The sequence below is a fragment of the Catharus ustulatus genome, chromosome 1 (assembly GCF_009819885.2).
Source record: "Catharus ustulatus isolate bCatUst1 chromosome 1, bCatUst1.pri.v2, whole genome shotgun sequence".
NCBI classification, from domain to species: domain Eukaryota; kingdom Metazoa; phylum Chordata; class Aves; order Passeriformes; family Turdidae; genus Catharus; species Catharus ustulatus.
This window is the reverse complement of record NC_046221.1, coordinates 97,533,031-97,550,145: the sequence shown is the minus strand read 5'-3', so window position 1 is coordinate 97,550,145 and position 17,115 is coordinate 97,533,031. Positions and strand designations below refer to the sequence as shown.

The following is a 17,115-nucleotide window of genomic DNA, read 5'->3' as shown; positions in this document are numbered from 1 at the left end:
ATGTGAGGCCCAGTGGAAAACTGAAAGGTGATTCCCCTGAAAGGTGGCCAGACAGCCACACACAGGTCAGAGACAAAACTTACATTAGCAAGGAGATGTTAAATGCAGGAGATGATTCCTAGTGTAAAATAGACATTTACTCCCCTTTTGACAGGAATCAATTTTTAATTGGAGAGATCTGCTAGACTTCTTCAGAGCTTCAAAGTGAAAGGTGTAACTGGTGTAGGAGCCTTGAAAGAGTGACTGGATATAGGAGTTCAAATACTTCACCAGGAGGAAGAGTCATGTATAAAAACTGAAACCCTGATGCTCATCTTGGTACAACAAAACCACCAAGCCAGCTGAATCTGAGAGACCTTTCTGATGGAACTTTAGGTCGCCACTTGCACTGCAGGAGGAGACTGTCAGAGTTCTAGAGACTAAAAGATATTATCCATTTAGAGAACAGGGTTTAACAAGAGTAACTCGCAGGAAATGAAAGCAAAAGCAAACAGGTAGGAGTGTGGACTGTTCTCTTATCCTGGATAAAAAAAAACAATTCAAAGAAATTCACTTCAGGCTCTCACTATCTAAAGAGACTTGAGTACTGTATTAAAAAATTTCAAAACAACCTTTTTTTCATGAAGCATACTCTCTTCATGCACATCATTTGCTGAATGTGAGACCGCAGAAGCCATACACGTTAATAATAATAATTATATACAATGGTTTTTCCACTAACTAGATTTCAAGAGCAATTTACATGCAATGAATAAAAACCTGTTACCTCTTTGGAATAGGAACTGAAAGTGGTGTTTCATTACATTACATAATAAGATGTATATTGCATTTGGTGCCTTTTATACCATCATAATGTAAGTGAAAATTGACATTAAATCACTCCAACTGGTACATCATATGCAGCGAAAATAAGAGAATTTGTGAAAAGAGAAAAATATATGAGCTTTTTGGCACTGAATGACTTTTCACTAAGAACACAAGGAATGTTGAAAGCCATGGTGGGATGGCTTTATTCAGGGAAGCCATGGGAGTGCAAAACAAGTATAATGACAGAAAAATCTGAAGACCAGAGCTAACAGAGAAAGTACCAACCCCTTGCAACAAAACCCACATTAAGACCAGCACTGAGGAGAAAAAACAGTGAGTTATGTTCATTTATGATTCCTTCCTGTTCAAAATATAAGCACCCATTTGCAGACTGAATTCTCTTTTCAGGGAAGTTCTCTTCCTCCCTAGGGCTTGAATTAGAGATGTCATCACAAGACTGAAGAGGTTATTGCAATCTTTAGACTACTACTTACTCCTGCTCTTTCATGTGGCTACTAATGATGATGTAGCAACAAAAAAGTCTGACGTCAATCAAATGAGATTTCAGAAGCCCAGAAGACAATACTGGAAAATTTGGGAATACAGATAGTGTATTAAATCCTCCCAATAATAAGGGAAAACTTGAAACAAACAGTGAGCTTAGGATGTCAATACCTTCCTCTGGGACTAGCATTTCCACCAAAACTTTGGGGTTTTAAATCATGGAAGAGATAAGTATGCTGAGGCCTGATTGAACCAACCTTTCCTGAAGGGTAAAATGACTTTTTGGGCATAAGCTAGTAGGATGGAGAGGGCTTTAAACTAGAATTGATTGGAGGAAGGGATTCAAACACCATTGTGGTAAGTCACATGGCATCACCTGAGAGTAGCAGGTTCTAGTGGGAACACTTGCACTGCTCCTGGGAGCATGGAGAGTTCAGGAACACATTTAAAATGCTTGAACACCAACACACACAGTATGAGATACAAACAGGATGAACTAGAAGCTCTGGTCAGCTCCCAGAGCTACAATATCTCTGGTATTTGCATGAATTGGTAAAATGAGTCCCACAAGTGGAGTGTCGAGATGGAGGGCTACAAGCTGCTCAGGAGTGACAGGCAGGGCAGACAAGTTGGAGGATTCATGCTGTGTATAAGGGAGGGGTGATTTTACAGCACTTATAGTTAGTGCTGATGTGGTTGAGAGGCTCTGGCTGAGAGCTAAAGGGATGGAAAGCAGAGAAATGTGGTAGTGGATGTCTACTACTGAGTGCTCAGCCAGGATGTGAGCACTGATGACTTATTCTATAAGCAATTATGAGAAATTTCTGGATTGCTAGCCCTTGTCCCTATGGGAGATTTTTAACTTCCCACACGTCACCTGGGAATATAATACTGCTGTGATGAACAGGATGTTCTTGACATTTGCAGGAGATAATAAACTTCTTGTCAGAGGTACTCAGTGAGCCAAGCCCTCCTAGGCTTGCTATTTGTGAATAGAGGGCTCATGAGGAGTGTAATTTTAGGTGTCTATCTTGGCCACAGTGATCATGAAATGGTTTCGTTTAGTGGTTGAGCTTTCAGTGCAATGAGGAAAAAGGACACTGGCATTGCTACCCTGGATTTCAGTGGAAAAAAAACTTTAAGCTATTAATGGAGCTCTTTAGCAGAGTACCCAAGCAATCTGCTTTGGAGGGGCTCCATGAGTGCTGGTCAAGTTTTAACAGGTGCCCTTAGAAGCACAGGAGCAGACAATTGTGCTGCATTGTAAGTCAAGCAGTGGGGTAGAAGACCAGTTTGACTGAACAGGGAACTCTTTGTGGAGCTCAAGAGGAAGAGATTTGTATGGCCACTGGAAGCAAGGTCAGGCTTCACAGGAAGAGTACAAAGCTGTGGTTTGTATGTGCAGGGAGAAGACACAAAAGGCCAAAGCTCATTTAGAGCTGAATGTGGCCAGTGCTGTGTAAGATAACAGGAAGGGCTTTTTCAAGTGTGTTACCAGCAACAGGAGGTCTAAAGAAAGCATTGGAGTGATATTTGATTTGTATGACCATCTGACTAGCAGGGATGAAGAAAAAGTAGCGGCATTAAAGGTTTTTAAAAGGTATGGCGGGGTTCATGTAGGTGAAACATTTTCAACCAATGTGATTCAGCATATTACTTTACTGAAAATATTTTGAAACAACCCAACAAATACAGAATCATCCATTTTCCCCAGAAGTTAACAGAAAAGATGGGATCATGGCAGGGAGGCTTATGCTATGTAATTTCATCAGGAATGTCACAGCTTGGTGTCTTCCAGTAAAGTAATTTTCATTTGGAGGGAGTTCAATCCTGTGGCCACTGCACAGGGTACAGCTGGGCATCTTTGAGGAATACAGCAGGCAAAACTTACAAATCATGCACATCTTCCTGCTAGCCTTGCAATACACTGTAAGAAAGAAGCTGCTCAAAGGTCTGTCTCAGTTACAGGAATCAGAGCTGTAAGGCAGACTAGAAGAGACTTGCATGCTCTATTTTCTCATCTTGTGAAACTGTGACCAAAAAGCACAAAATCTGCACCGTACCTTTCACTTCTGGTCGATACTGCATGCCATCATCTTTCTTTCCAACTGCATTTGTGTCATCTGTTTCTAGGTGATAAATATATGCATGGTTACTTATTAGGAAAGGATATTTTCCAGACCACTACATGTGCATCACTGATAAGCTAGAATAATATTCAAATAACTATTTAAATTGCAGTAAAGCTGGACACACTCCCACATTGTTTCTGCCACACAACCAGGTTGGTATCAACCTAGTCACCAGTAACCGTGGTGTCCAGACCAACCCATGGCACACCCCAAGCTTTAGGTTTTGAACTAAAAACTTTTCTGTGGTATGGACCTAGGTTATTTTGGCAACAGTCTGTTTTGGTGTTGGAACTGCACAAGTTATAGTTCTAGATGTAACTGGCAAAACGTTAGTAGAAAGCTGTTATTCCCATGAGAAAGTCCTAAATGCAAGCCCTCAGAACTGAAGGATTATGGACAGGATAAGCTACAAGGCAGTAGACAGAGGGCTTCGGTGCATCATTCCAACACTGGAAAAGCAAATTATAGAATCACTTTGGTTGGAAAGGACCCTTATGAATAATGTATCAATGTTTGTGCAGTAACCAACCCAACTCACACTGGAAGCACATTCTGCAGCCCACAGCAGCAAGAGGGAAGATTTCCTGCACACCTGTATTCCTTCTTTTCTACTACCACCCCTCATGTAAGAACTGTTGGATTATTGCCTAGATTTTCCTAATAGCTTTGTAACAGCAGCCAAAGCAAGGCAATGTAAACACACACTGGGTGTGTAGTGTGAGGAGCTCAAAATTACAGGTGATGAGTTCACTGATAACTGCATCAGTGACTTCTGACCACAAATGGAAAAGAGAAAGTCTAATAAGCCTAGTTACGTCAGAATTTACATTTATCAGAAAACCAAAATTAATCCTACCTGAGCAGTGCCCAAGGTGCCTGATGTCAATCTGCTCTTGCCTCAGACATGATGCCTCTCTGACAAAGCAGGGATTGTTATAGGAACTTCCATCAGAAGCACACACAGGATTAAAACTGTATCCACTGCAGTCTATGTTACATACACACCTGTTAATTGAAGCATACAGCAAAACAAAATTGACATCCAGCAAATGAGAATTAAGCCATGTTAAGTCCTAAGTAAACACTAGATCATGCACCAATGCCAGGAGGAGAGAGCTTGCTGCATGAGGATGATGAAGAAGTCCTTGACATCTCAGGCTTCTGAGCAGAATGTACAAAATTGTGAATACATTCTTCAGTGTGCTTTTCAATAATGTATTAATGCTTCTTGTAGTTTTACTCTGGTATCAATCTCATAGAATACACCTGAAAAGTGATAACACATTACTAGGAAGATTTACTACATTAATATACCAGTTTGTAGTGTTTATTCTCTAGTGTGAACAAAACCAGAAGAATATTCTAATTTTTTCAGCGTCAGGATCCTTGTGGGGGAAAAAGAAAAGGACTCCCTTTTCTGTTAGGGAATAGGAGTAGTTCTGGCTCAAAGGCTGTGTAAACTCAATATGATTGGTTAATATTGGTTAATATCTTGCTGTGTCATTTCAGCAAGACTTTCATTCATACTTTTGAAAGTTAACAATAGGTCTTTTATGTTGCATTTAAAACAGGATTATGCAATCTGAATTATTTCATATTGCATCCCATTAACATTTTAGTTGTTTAGCATGAATCATTTTGCACACAATTTGCAACTAGGGATTGTAAAATGAAAGCAGGAAAAATGAAGACCTAGCATGGTGCTGGCTCCTAACTACACAGAGGTAGGACAGCCAAAAACTCAGATATGGCTATGAGCTGCTGATGTTTAGACACTTTGTAGCCCCAGCAAGAAGTCCAGAAATTTTACATATGTGAATGGCACAGGAAAACTTTTCAACTTTTCATGCCCCTTGGTTATTTTCATCAATTCTCTGCCTTCTAATTGAACTTCTATTTTTGAATGAAAGGTTCTGTGCATGTTTCACATTGCTCTGCAAGTTCATCTCCACCTTTGGGATGGGAAATTAAGGAGTGTGATTACAGAATAAGGGGGAGGACAATATGGCCACCATGTCCAGATCTCAGTCAAGCTCCTCCTGATGTCGTGAGTGTGAGAAAGCCACTCTGCAACTTCTGAGAAGGTGGCAGTGGGCGCAAGATCCTCTCCTTGGCAGAAAGTTGTGCTGAGCGTACATGCTCTGACTGCCAGGAGTAACCAGTAGCTTAATCTTGCTCCACTCTTGTAAGCCACAGGATGGGGAAAAACATCAAATTACCAATTTACCAGTTTTTTTATGTTCTTTCCCACATTGCAGATAAAATTAAACTGTTAAACAGATGAATGCGTGCTTCATGCTAGGAACAAATCTGCAGCAGAAATGAATTCCATGCTACAGAAACACTGAATATGGCCAGCATACCTATTCCTCTTCTTCCATGAGAGCCTTTTGCTGTTTAATTTAAGTATGCTAATTTTGCAGGTAATTTTCCATGCCTGTGAACTTCAGATTGCTGCTAGATAGAAAAACATCTCTAGTGCAAACAGGGTTTAAAGTGCACCTACTGACAATGAAAAACTGCCCCAGTAACGAGTATCTACACATCTTAGGGACCTACTTTCAAGTACTAATGAAACCTCTAAATATCAATGTGATGAACACATGATAATCTTTCTTACTAGAAATGGTAATGGTTGTAAACGTTAGAAAGAATCAGGATGGAAATACTATTTTGTTTACCTGCTCCCACATTGTTAGGAGTAATCAGGGGTTTATTAGGGTTTACTACATACAAATAAAAGGCTCATGGCTCAGCAGCCATGCATATTTATCCACACAAATTACCAGAGAGCTGGTCCTCATTTGTATGACACCGGCTGTGTGCAGACAGATACCTTTGCTCTCCCTTAAATCTGCCTGTAGCCACAATGTGATGCTACCAGTCTGCAGCATCATGATTATGGCTGGGTTTTGTCATTCCTGTTGGCAAATAAGGTGAGTTTTGAAAGTATCTTTATGTTCTTCATGGTGACATTACAGGCTAGAGTTGAAACTGGTTGGAAACTTCTTATGTTTCCATGCTTTGCTATGTTTAGATTTAACATCTAATATTACAGTAATTTCACGATTACAAGCCGCACTGTTTGACTAAAATTTTTCTCCCACACCAGAAATGCGACTTACACTCAGGAGCGGCCAATATGTGAATAATTTTCTGACATTTACAACCCCGGAAGTGCAAACCGAGGTGCCGAATTGAGCAACCTGCCAGTAAAACCCGGGACTGCGCGATTGTTACACATTGGTTACTCTGTTGCGCCGCGGGTGGAGCCGGCTCAGTGCAGGCAGTGCAGGGGGTGGGGAAGGTGGGGGACTCCCTCCTTCAGGCAGCCCAGCCCGGGGGAGGCAGGGGGCTTCCTCCTGCTGGCCCCACGGCTCGGGGGGAGGCAGGGGGCTCCCATCCCCTCCTGCTGCTGCCACTGTGGGTGACAGCAGGTTCCTTCCCCTCCTGCTGCCACCGCTGCGGGAGTGGGGGGTGCTCCATCCCCTCCTGCTGCCGCGGGAGTGGGGGGGGGGGCTCCATCCTCACCTCCCACCACCGCTGCAGGTGCCGGCGGGCTCCGTCCCTGCCTGCCACCGTGGCGTAGTGCTGGGCTGGGACGAGCGAGCCCAGCGGCGGCGATGGCCGTCCCCAAGCGGCCCCGCCAAGCGGCAGCGCCGAGCTGGGCCACCTGGCCCAGCCCCGAGCCCTCACGGCCCGAGCTGAGCCAGTAAACCCCGGCATCCCACGATTCTGTTACTAATTGGTAACTTTGTTGCACGCGGGTCCTCCCTGCGAATGACAGAGCGGTTTATAATTGGGTGCAGCTTGTGTACGGACAAAGAATGAAATGTTTGCCAACACCCAGCGATGTGGCTTATAGTCAGTGTGGCTTGTATTCGTGAAATTACTGTAAATGCTCACTTTCTCAGAATTGTCAGACGCTTGCTTTAGGGGGTGCCTATGAATTCCTGATCCTGGTTTTCTGATCAACAGTCTCAGTCTTATCTCTAACCACCTCTTCCATGTGCAGAAATTTTACATGTTGGACTCTTCACATACATCTGATTATCTGCCTGGTGCCATTAGCTACTTCTTTGCTATGACCATGATGCCAAGTGGTACTTCCAGCCTTCCCCTGGCCAGTTAGTCATTGTTCATTTGGCAGAGCTGTCTGACATGTAAAAAGGTGGTTTAAGTACACTGTGGGGTAATGAGCAGTTGAACTGGACTGATGTACCTTAAAAAAAATTGGAACTCTTATTCCAACATAAACCTCTGAAGCCTTTCAGAGGGCTGAAAGAGAACGAGGTAAGGAGAGGACATGGTTTGAGTGCAGTGGTCTGAAGGGAAAAGGGCCTCCACAGATAAAGTAAGGTGGCAGAGAGGGAGTCAGGAGCACATGTTAGAAACCTGCACTTGTCAGAGAGTCTGCATAGGGTGCAGTGAATTTGTCCTTGCTCATAGACAGTGTCCACTAGACCAAAAATAGGACTGCAGGTAGTGCCAAATTGTGAGATGAGAGCATGTGGAGAGTGCTGCCCTTGAGGGAAAACATGAAAAGAATGTTGTTTTTAACTGCTTGGTGTTTGTGTAGGAAGGCAAAACCGTGGGGGAGCAAGTTGCTGCTCTGATGCTGCTCATCAAACACTTTGAAACTGGAGTCTGAGTCCCTGTGAGGAGACAGGACCACCACAGACTGAAAGAGAAGAGCAGCTCAGGAAAGTATTGGAAGATCTGCCAACAAACCCACTATGAAATACTGAAAATATGTTATATCCTGAGGTCAGAGAGCTACAGAGGGCAGATAATAGCTTCGTACTGAGATTACAGGAAATCCAACTGCTTGTTCCCCCACCAGCCAGTGTGGGAGCCAAAGCCAAGCAGAACTCAAAGCTCAAGGTTACCAAGCAGAGCCCATGGGTCTGAACCATACCCATGGACCATACAAGAAGCACACAAAGTATGTGAGAAGACACAGCAGACTGTGAGAGTGAGCTAAAAATGGTATCTTAAAGGGCAAGAATCTTATCAGAGGACTTTGCATGCAGAACCTGTAAGAGGCACTAAGGACTGTTTTCCTTCACAGCTAAGACTGAAACTGAACACAAAATTGCAGTCCCATATTGTAATCTGTTCTCTGAAGTCTCTCTCCTGCTGGGAAGAGAGCTCAGAGAGAGCATAAGGACAATACAGAGAGCGGCTCACAAAGGCAGGGCAGGAAAATCTTGAGATCATGAAGGGGGAACAGGGACATGTGGGAGAAGCACAAGAGGCACCCAGGAAGAGAGTGAACCTTTTATGTAAAATTCAGAAGAAAAGAGTTAGTCACTTAAGGTAAAGTCACTTAACAGAATTGTGTACTAAGGACATCTTGAATGTGCTTGATGCCTCATATGAAAAAGAAGTGGATGAGTGCTTCAAACTTTTGCTGGAAAAGCTTGTTGTAAAAGCCACACTGGAATAAAAGGAGTAAAAGTCCTACAAACATTTTCGTGACTATAACCTTCCTATTGGTTTTAACCAAAAGGATTTAAACAGGTAGTTAATGCTCCAAATTGATATCTTGCTGGAGGAGGTTCCTGCTTAATGTCCTCAACAGATCGTTTCTCTCACTTAGCCCAGGAAAGTCAACAGGGTATATTCAGATGTTTTCTTTATATACTAGGGTGTACAGAAAAAGTCCCTGAATTTTGTCACCTGTCATCTGAGAGCTGACACCTTAAGAAAAAAGGCACCAGCTTGCTGTGAAAATGTGCTTTTAGACGTTGCATGCATGTCATTCATTAACACCATTAGTTAAACAGAAAAGCATTTGAATTTCAAGAGAGTACAAAGTGATATAATTAAACCAAACAGATTTTTTGGGTGGTTTTAATAAGCAAGAAATGAGGATGCACAACTCATTTTTTAGGGGCTACTAGGTGTAACAAAGCAAACGTGCTTAGTGACAAGCTCAGGCTGTAGGAGCACTTGCTGCTATTAGTAAATTAATTAGATCCCCAGAGATCAGAACACATTTCAAGGCTCCCTTTTGTTTTCAGCCTTCAAGGTGTTCGTGGTCTGTTGGAAGTTCTGTGTGCTTAAAAACCCCAGTAGGTTCAAAGGAAAGAGAGGAAACAAAAGGAAAGGAAAAGCATGACTGACTTGTGGAGCGGACTAGGCTACTGGGAGAGACTGGCATTTCCAACCAATGGATCAGGCTGCTGCATTTATGCCCACCTAGGACTATATATTTTTCTGGCCTAGCCTCACAGGGAATCCTGCTTGCTATCCCTTCCCAGTGGCTGACAACTGTGAGCGCTCCCAGGTACTCACCAACTCATTGGCACATCTGCTTACAAACGTAAAATGGAAACACTAGAGTAAAAAAAAGTGTGTGAAATGCACACAGATGGATAAGGGTATGCTTGATGGAATAAATTTAGGTGAATTGAAATAGCAGGGGTGTTGCAATTGCAGTTAAGAATATAACCATGCCAAATGAAGGATTACCTTTCATTTGATGCTTCCTCCCTTGTGTGCAGTTCTTCCCAGATGAGAACTGAACTAAGAAAATTTGGATTTCAAAGTGATTTTTCTAGCTATTTGACTAGAGTTGAATCTTCATCAGGTTTGTGGTGTGTTTTTAAAAATCCCTTTATAGCACATGAGAAGCAGAATTCAATTCTACAAAGCTTCTTTGTGCCTGGCTTCAACCCTCTGTCTTTACTTCTGACCAGCAATCCAAAACACCCTTGAATACCATAAGCTTCAGTTATTTTCCAGAAATCCCTTTTCCTACATTCCTTTTTTCATGGAATGGCTCTCTCTGACCACTGAAGAAATTTAGTCCTTACTGCAGTGAACTTCTCACAGCATACATGGTGAACTGATGTTTATTCTCTCAAAAGCAGCAGCCCAATCCTCCCTCCTCCCTCAAATAATAGGAACTTTCAAAGACTTGGTACACGCTACTGCAAAGATCACTAAAAATATACATTAAATAAAAAAGACCTAGATTATTACCCATGTGGGATTTATTCAATTTCTTAATAGTCAATATAGTGAAAAGACCATTATGCTATTCCTCTCATATCAGAATATCCTGCACCCAGATTTTCATAATTCATAAACTTACAACACAATCTTAAATCCCTTGTTTAAGTTGATTTTCTCTTGTCTGAATGGTTTGTTTTGCACACAAATACTTACAATTTTTTTTCCTGTTGGATCAGAAAGCTGTGAATTGCATTTAGATACCCTTCCTTATGAATGCCTACATACAATATGATACCCTAAAAAGGTAATTTAAAAAAAAAAAAGTTGGAAAGGAGCGAAAAAGTGGTCCAAAGAGTAAGTATAAACTTGCCTGCCAGACTTCAAATAGGCCAAGTCTTTCCCTGGAGGACAAATTACATAGACAAGACAGAGACTAGGACTTTGATATGCCCACACTGGCATTTCTAACTGTTAATACTAAGACTTCTGAAATTCTGGCTTGGCCTTTGTGAAAACAGACACTATGTAAATTATAGGTCAGTTGAATCTATATATTGCTGAGGCACCTTTGCTTTGCAAAGTAAATCTCATAAAATGTTAATCTCAAAAGGTCTACTTGGGGATCAGCTGTCAATCTTTCTTGAAAATCTACATTATAAGTCAAAACATATCTTTGACAGCATAGTACACTTATTAAAAAAAAGACTGAATGTGCTCAGAATCTCATTTCCATATTTCATCTGTTAAAAAAAATAGGTAAAACAGAGGACATGAAAATTTTGAATTTTTACAGTGAGGTTATTTTAAAGCAATGATTTCCTTAGTAAAGGAAAAAAAGAGAAAATATCTCAAATGGGGCCTTGACAAGATGGAGGAACCTCCAGAGGTTTGAGGATGACAGGACATCTGTCACACTGCCACAGGACAGATTGTGGGTGGACCATCAGGGAAGCAGGTCTTCAGAAAAGGACCTGAGGATAAAGGGGAGCAGGCTGGGGGTGCAGCATCACAGGAAGGTCACCAGCAGAGCAAGGGAAGTGATTCTTGCCCTCCATTCAGCACTCATGAGGTCCCATGTTCTGTTTTGGCATCCCTTCAGTAACAGTAGATACTCTGAGAAACTGGAGAGGCTGCAGTGGCGAGATGCTGTCATGGGTAGAGGGATGGGGTGTGGGCTGCTGTGAGGAATGGATGGGGGCACTGCACCTCTTCAGCCTGGAGAAGACAAGGCTGAAGATGTGACTGTTGTCACCACCAACCCAAGAGAGGTCATCGAGAAGATGAGAGTGAGGCTCTTCTCAGAGGTGCACAAAGAAGAGTGAAAGACAACAGTTGCAAATTGCAAGGAAAGAAATTCTCATTGAACATGAAGAAATTATTCCAGAGTGAGAGAAGTTGAACAGCTATGCCCAGCTGTGAAATCTTTCTTCATGAAGATGGTCAGAGCTCTCCTGTAGAAGTCCTTGAGCTCACATAAATGAATTATCCTTGGTTGCAGTGCAGGGCAGGTGCCCAGACCCTCTAGAGATCCTATCTTTTGGTTGTGTATTGATAGAATGATCTGTAATCTCATAAACAGCCAGCAGAACTGAAAAGCCCAGTGTGTGCTAAGAAAAGGTCTGGATACCCCAGGGTATATCAAGAGCAAATCATATATGTTTGTGATGGTAACCTACAGAATTTACCCCATCAGCTCTAGATGGCCCCAAGCTTTGTGCTGCCACCTTTGTGTCCACTTCTCAACACGACTGCATTTCTAATTCAAAACTCCAGCAGAAAACACACAGCCACATTCATACTACCTATATTTTTGGGCTTCTGGCCACTTTCTCACACAAGGTATGAATCCACCAACCTCTTGTGCACACATTTTGCACCACTATGTATAATATGTTGTCTTTTCAGCAAAGAGGAGGAAGCTTCTGGCGGAGAGACATTTGATGGTTAGAGGAGAAAGGCAGACACTGACTGAATGGTGTCAGGCAGCAGTTTTTCCCATGAGATATACAGCATGTTTCAGTTTTGCCACTAAATGGGAAGAAAGTCCCACCCAACCCATGAAAATCCTGTTATTTGCATCCTGTTACCTCAGACCTACAGAAAATCACTGTTCAGGCAAATGACATGTTATGTTTTTACGCAATTTAAAACTATTGTGTCCACAAACGATTGTCTATGCCCTTGAAAAGATTGACCACAAACTAATAACTCTTTAAAATACTTACAAGCTGTATGAAAAAGGAAGAAAAATATGGAGAAATATATTTCTGTGATGGTTCCTCAACCTGATTCCTTTCTGAGTTTTGATGAAGAAATAATGTATTGATTTGCATATAGGTGAATGCAAATTTTCCAAGTGTGCTGTTTACGACAACTCTCTCCTCAGACTCTATTCCTGTGTCTCAACCATTCCACCTAGAATCAATGCTGAAACTTTTCATAGAGGCAGAGGAAATTATATTGTTTGTGCTTTAACATTCACTTTACTATGCATTGTTACCACTTCTGGTTTAGGCAGATAATGAAGATACAAATCTAAAACGCTGTGCAAAACCTGATTTCTTCAAACTACATGTGATCTACTGCAATAAAAGCATATGTACCATTTTTGATCAAGAGATAGCCATATTGCTTTAACACCAAGCATGGAAACTAAGAATCTGTAACTTTTTCAAACGGGAAAATACAATTTAAGAACAACAAAAAATTAACATCACTAATCTGCACAACCGATCTTTAAATTTGCTATTGGAATGCACCAAAACTTGGTAATTACACAGGTTCACAGTTTAATTTAGGCTTAAGGGATGTGTAGAGATCATCTAGTCCCAGCCCCTGCTCGAAGCTGGTTCCAGGGCTGTGTCTGATCAAGTTCAGACCATCTCCATGGATGGAAATGCCAGACATGGTGTTGGAGTGTCCAATCACCCTCATGGTAGAAACATTTTCCATTATGATAACCCAAAATTCACCATGCTTTGACATGTGTCTATTGCCCTTCATGATATCACTGTGCACCTCTTAGAAGAAAGGACCTGCTTAGACAGCTCTAAGGACCTGCAAGTTCAACTCTAAAAAATCAGGAAGTAACAAATGGTCTTGCTTCTGCTTCTCTGTTGTAAGGGTTACTCTACAGTTTTCAATGAAAGCATCAGGTGCCACCATTTTTTGCATAGGATCCCACAGCTTTCCAGACCCAAAAGATAAAACACATTCTGTAGGGAATAAAATTGTGTTTAGCAGGATTTTCCATTATTGGGAGAAAATTTGCCTATTCTACTCCCTAGGCTACTGTGACTGGCCTCTTGGAGGATCTTGGGATTTTTTATTAATTCCAGCTTATTTATCTCAAACCACTCAACATGCAGTGGCATGTGTGGCATCCGTCCCACCAATTCACTAAACATTTTACCCTTAAATTAATTTCCTTATTGATAAATGAGGAGTACAGATATTATTTTGCTTCTCAAGAGCAGTTGGAGCAGAAGAAGCTGGTGTTTGTAAAGTCTCAGATTGCACAGCTTGGAAAAGAGGCTGAAAAAATTCATAACTGTGTGTTTACTGTTTCTATCAGAAATATGGCTTGAGATTATCTACTTAGCATTAGTGGACAGCTACTCATCCAGTTAATATAACAGAGCAAAATTTTCTTTAAATGACTTCTGTGATCACAGGGATCACTCTATTGTGTTTTAACATCACAGGGTGGAAAGAAGGGCTGTCCAGGCCTAATAAACCTTCAAGAATGGAACTAAATGTACTTTTGCTTTGTGGCTCAGAAAGCATTACCCCACTGCCCAAAAAACTTCCAGTGGCCATTCTTATGTCTTAAAAAGGAAAATCAAAGTAGAATATATTTATGAAATTAGGCTGTTCTGTGATTTTTTAGAATTAGGGGTGATAGTGTTTGTAATGTATTGCAAATTTTAATTAAATTATAATTCAGGATAGCAATGCTTATACATAATGAAAGATATTTGTGTTGCCAGTAACTACATGTCATGATGCAATTTTATGATGTCAAAACCCACACTGAAACACAGCAGGAAAGGGAATAAAAATAAGATGTTAAAAGCAGTTATAAGGGGTGTTCTTCTAAAGTTTCCCAAAGAGAAGATTTCAATCCCATCTTGTTTCTGCCAGGTAAATAACACTTTTGATTTTATGAAAAAAAATATGCCAACTCCTATATTCTACTTCAGCAAGTTTGTGACTTGCTATGTGACTTGTCAAAATCAACCGTGTGAATCTGTGCAATCTGTGTTAACAGACCCTGATTTATCTATGGCTAAACAGTGAATATCACTGAAGTCCATTTTAAGGGCACTGGGGAAAAAAACTGTATTAAATTCCTGTATAGAAGTGAAAAACATTATCCAATATATTGCAAATAACTTACATGGGAATATTTTCTAACTTTTGAGCACTTTCTACATAAAAGTTCTTGTTTCCATGAATTTTTTTAATGAGGACTAATTAAAGAAATCTTGGAGGCAAAAAAGCACTCTCTACCTGTTGTCAAAAAGTGGGAACTGATTTCATTTTATGTGAGTAGGATTAGAGAATAAATCTTCTGAAGTTTTCCTCAGCTTCATCTTCATTTTCTTATACTACAGCTGCAGGAATGCCAGCTCTACAAGTGCAGAAAGACTAGGCAAGCTTTTACTGAAGCTGAATGCTTCAGGATTTATTTTCCAAAGCCAAAAGCACAGCACATATAGTAAACATATATATATATATATGTATATATATATATATCTGTAATGTAAAATCTATACCATCTTTCCAGTCATAAATGAAGCAGACCAAGGCAATATGCCAAAAGATTATTAGTATTACAGAAAACAGCTCTAGTTCATTTGTCTCTATCCTGGAAAGAGCAAGCTGGCTTCAGAACTATGGCATTTTATGAAATGTGAAGTATCATGCTAGTGTTCATGAACACTTTTACCATTTTGTTTTCCCTTGTATGCTACAGTTTAATCCTGAATACACATATTGAATATTAGTGTTAAGCTGCTTTACTGCCTGAGATGTCTTGCTTGTATCCTGCAATAAAACCTGGTGCAATTAAGACATTTTTCAACATTAAATGAATTCCAGCTGGAAGACAAGAAAAAGGAGAGCAATGTTTTCTCTGATTAGTAATGTTCAGGCACTGTTATTCTGAGATGCTGTTTCCTCTGTGGATACAAAAATTTACCATTTGTAAGTCCCTCAAATACCTTCATGCACTGTATCTGCAGCTTCAACTCCAATACCTGCCACGAGCCCAGATCCCAGTAAACCTCATTCCATACTGGTGGCCACTGCCAGGGCAAAGGCTATTGGAAAACAAAGCCCCATCAGCAGACAGAACTTCTTTTAATTCCCTAAAAACCCCTTAAAGCCTCATGGGGCTGTCTGAAGAAGCCCTTGCCCTCATGATATCTCTGCCCTTTCTAAGAGCCCAAGGAGCCTGGACAGCTGGGGTGTAATATAGCCAAGTACCTTGAGTGGGGAAATTTGGTGCACCTGCTTTTGCACTATGGATTGCCTTTAAAAGCTTTTTGTTTCTTGATAATTTGTTTTGAACTTTGACAATAATTAATACTTTTTTATTCATTTCCCCCTGGGTGCATCTAAGAGATCAAATGTCACAGTGAGTATGGAAGATCTGATTGGCTCAAGTCCCCAGTTCAACTTAATGTTTAGGTCCAAGGTTAGCACTGAATAGAAATACCTGTATGCAACATTTGTGAACAAGGAGAACATAGAGAAAAAAAATCTCAGGGTTGAATAATCAGTATTTATTTTTCATTCCTTATTGGTTTTTGAGTTGTTTTGTTGGCAGGATAAAACAAATCAAGGCTCTTTGTTTGAAAAATATTAGCTAAAGATTTTCCAGTACAACTCTCTGTTGTTTTCTCCCACTACTTTACAACTGCAGATGGTTTGTTCTTTACAGACACATATCAAACACATTATTACTGGGTGGCACTAAAGCTTCAGTTAGTAAGAATAAACATAATCAAGCTGATAATCATGTACTTTTAACATTTTTTCCCTTTTGTTCATTGATATTGTTAGGCAAAACATTACATACCCAACATTCTCTGCATCTTCATCACACTCAGCCCTATATTTGCAAACTCCACATTTTGAGTGTTTTCTCTGAACTTCTGTCCCAGATCCTTCATACTCTGAAAAAAAATACAAAAAACCAGATAGCATGACTTTCAAATTAATCTCTGTTTTTGCTTACCTAAATCCATTTGCCTTCAGGAATACTGTCAACATAAAGCTATCATATACTGAAGCTATTAACCTTAATAGTGCTCCCTTTTTGAAAGTCAGTCAATTGGAGGTTGGTAGACCTGTACCATTGATGGGAAAGCATCCCTAAAAACCCAAATGCATCATTGATTGGCTCTTCCTTTATTCTTATTTCAGTCATTTTTATTTATTCCTGCTTCACCAGGCACATTACTGGCATTGATGTTTATCCCAGTCACATTTATTCTTAATTGCCACTGATAATGTATAAACCCTCTCCTTTTAGATGTCCTTGAATATAAGGTACTGGGGATTTAAATACTATTTTCTGTGACAGTCTCTAGTTACAGATATCCTTATGCAAGGTTACTGCTTGCATTTTTTTCTTTTTTTTTTGATTCCTGACTACGAGCTTAGACTGTGCTCATGTGTCATAAATGCTGCAGTGTATTTT

General features: G+C 40.6%; 1 protein-coding gene across 2 annotated transcripts in view; it reads right to left on the bottom strand.

Annotated features, from left to right (window-relative positions):
* The window catches only part of TMEFF1 (transmembrane protein with EGF like and two follistatin like domains 1), a 117,293-nt gene that overhangs the window by 9,137 nt on the left and 91,041 nt on the right, over nucleotides 1-17,115 (bottom strand). The window contains exons 5-7 of one of the 2 annotated variants that reach the window (XM_033062812.1): nucleotides 16,492-16,588; nucleotides 4,300-4,448; nucleotides 3,375-3,440 (exon numbers count right to left, since the gene is read on the bottom strand). In XM_033062812.1, the coding sequence (XP_032918703.1) occupies nucleotides 3,375-3,440; nucleotides 4,300-4,448; nucleotides 16,492-16,588 (312 nt within the window). The remainder of the gene's footprint in view (nucleotides 1-3,374; nucleotides 3,441-4,299; nucleotides 4,449-16,491; nucleotides 16,589-17,115) is intronic. The other variant, XM_033062820.2, reaches the window with a different exon arrangement.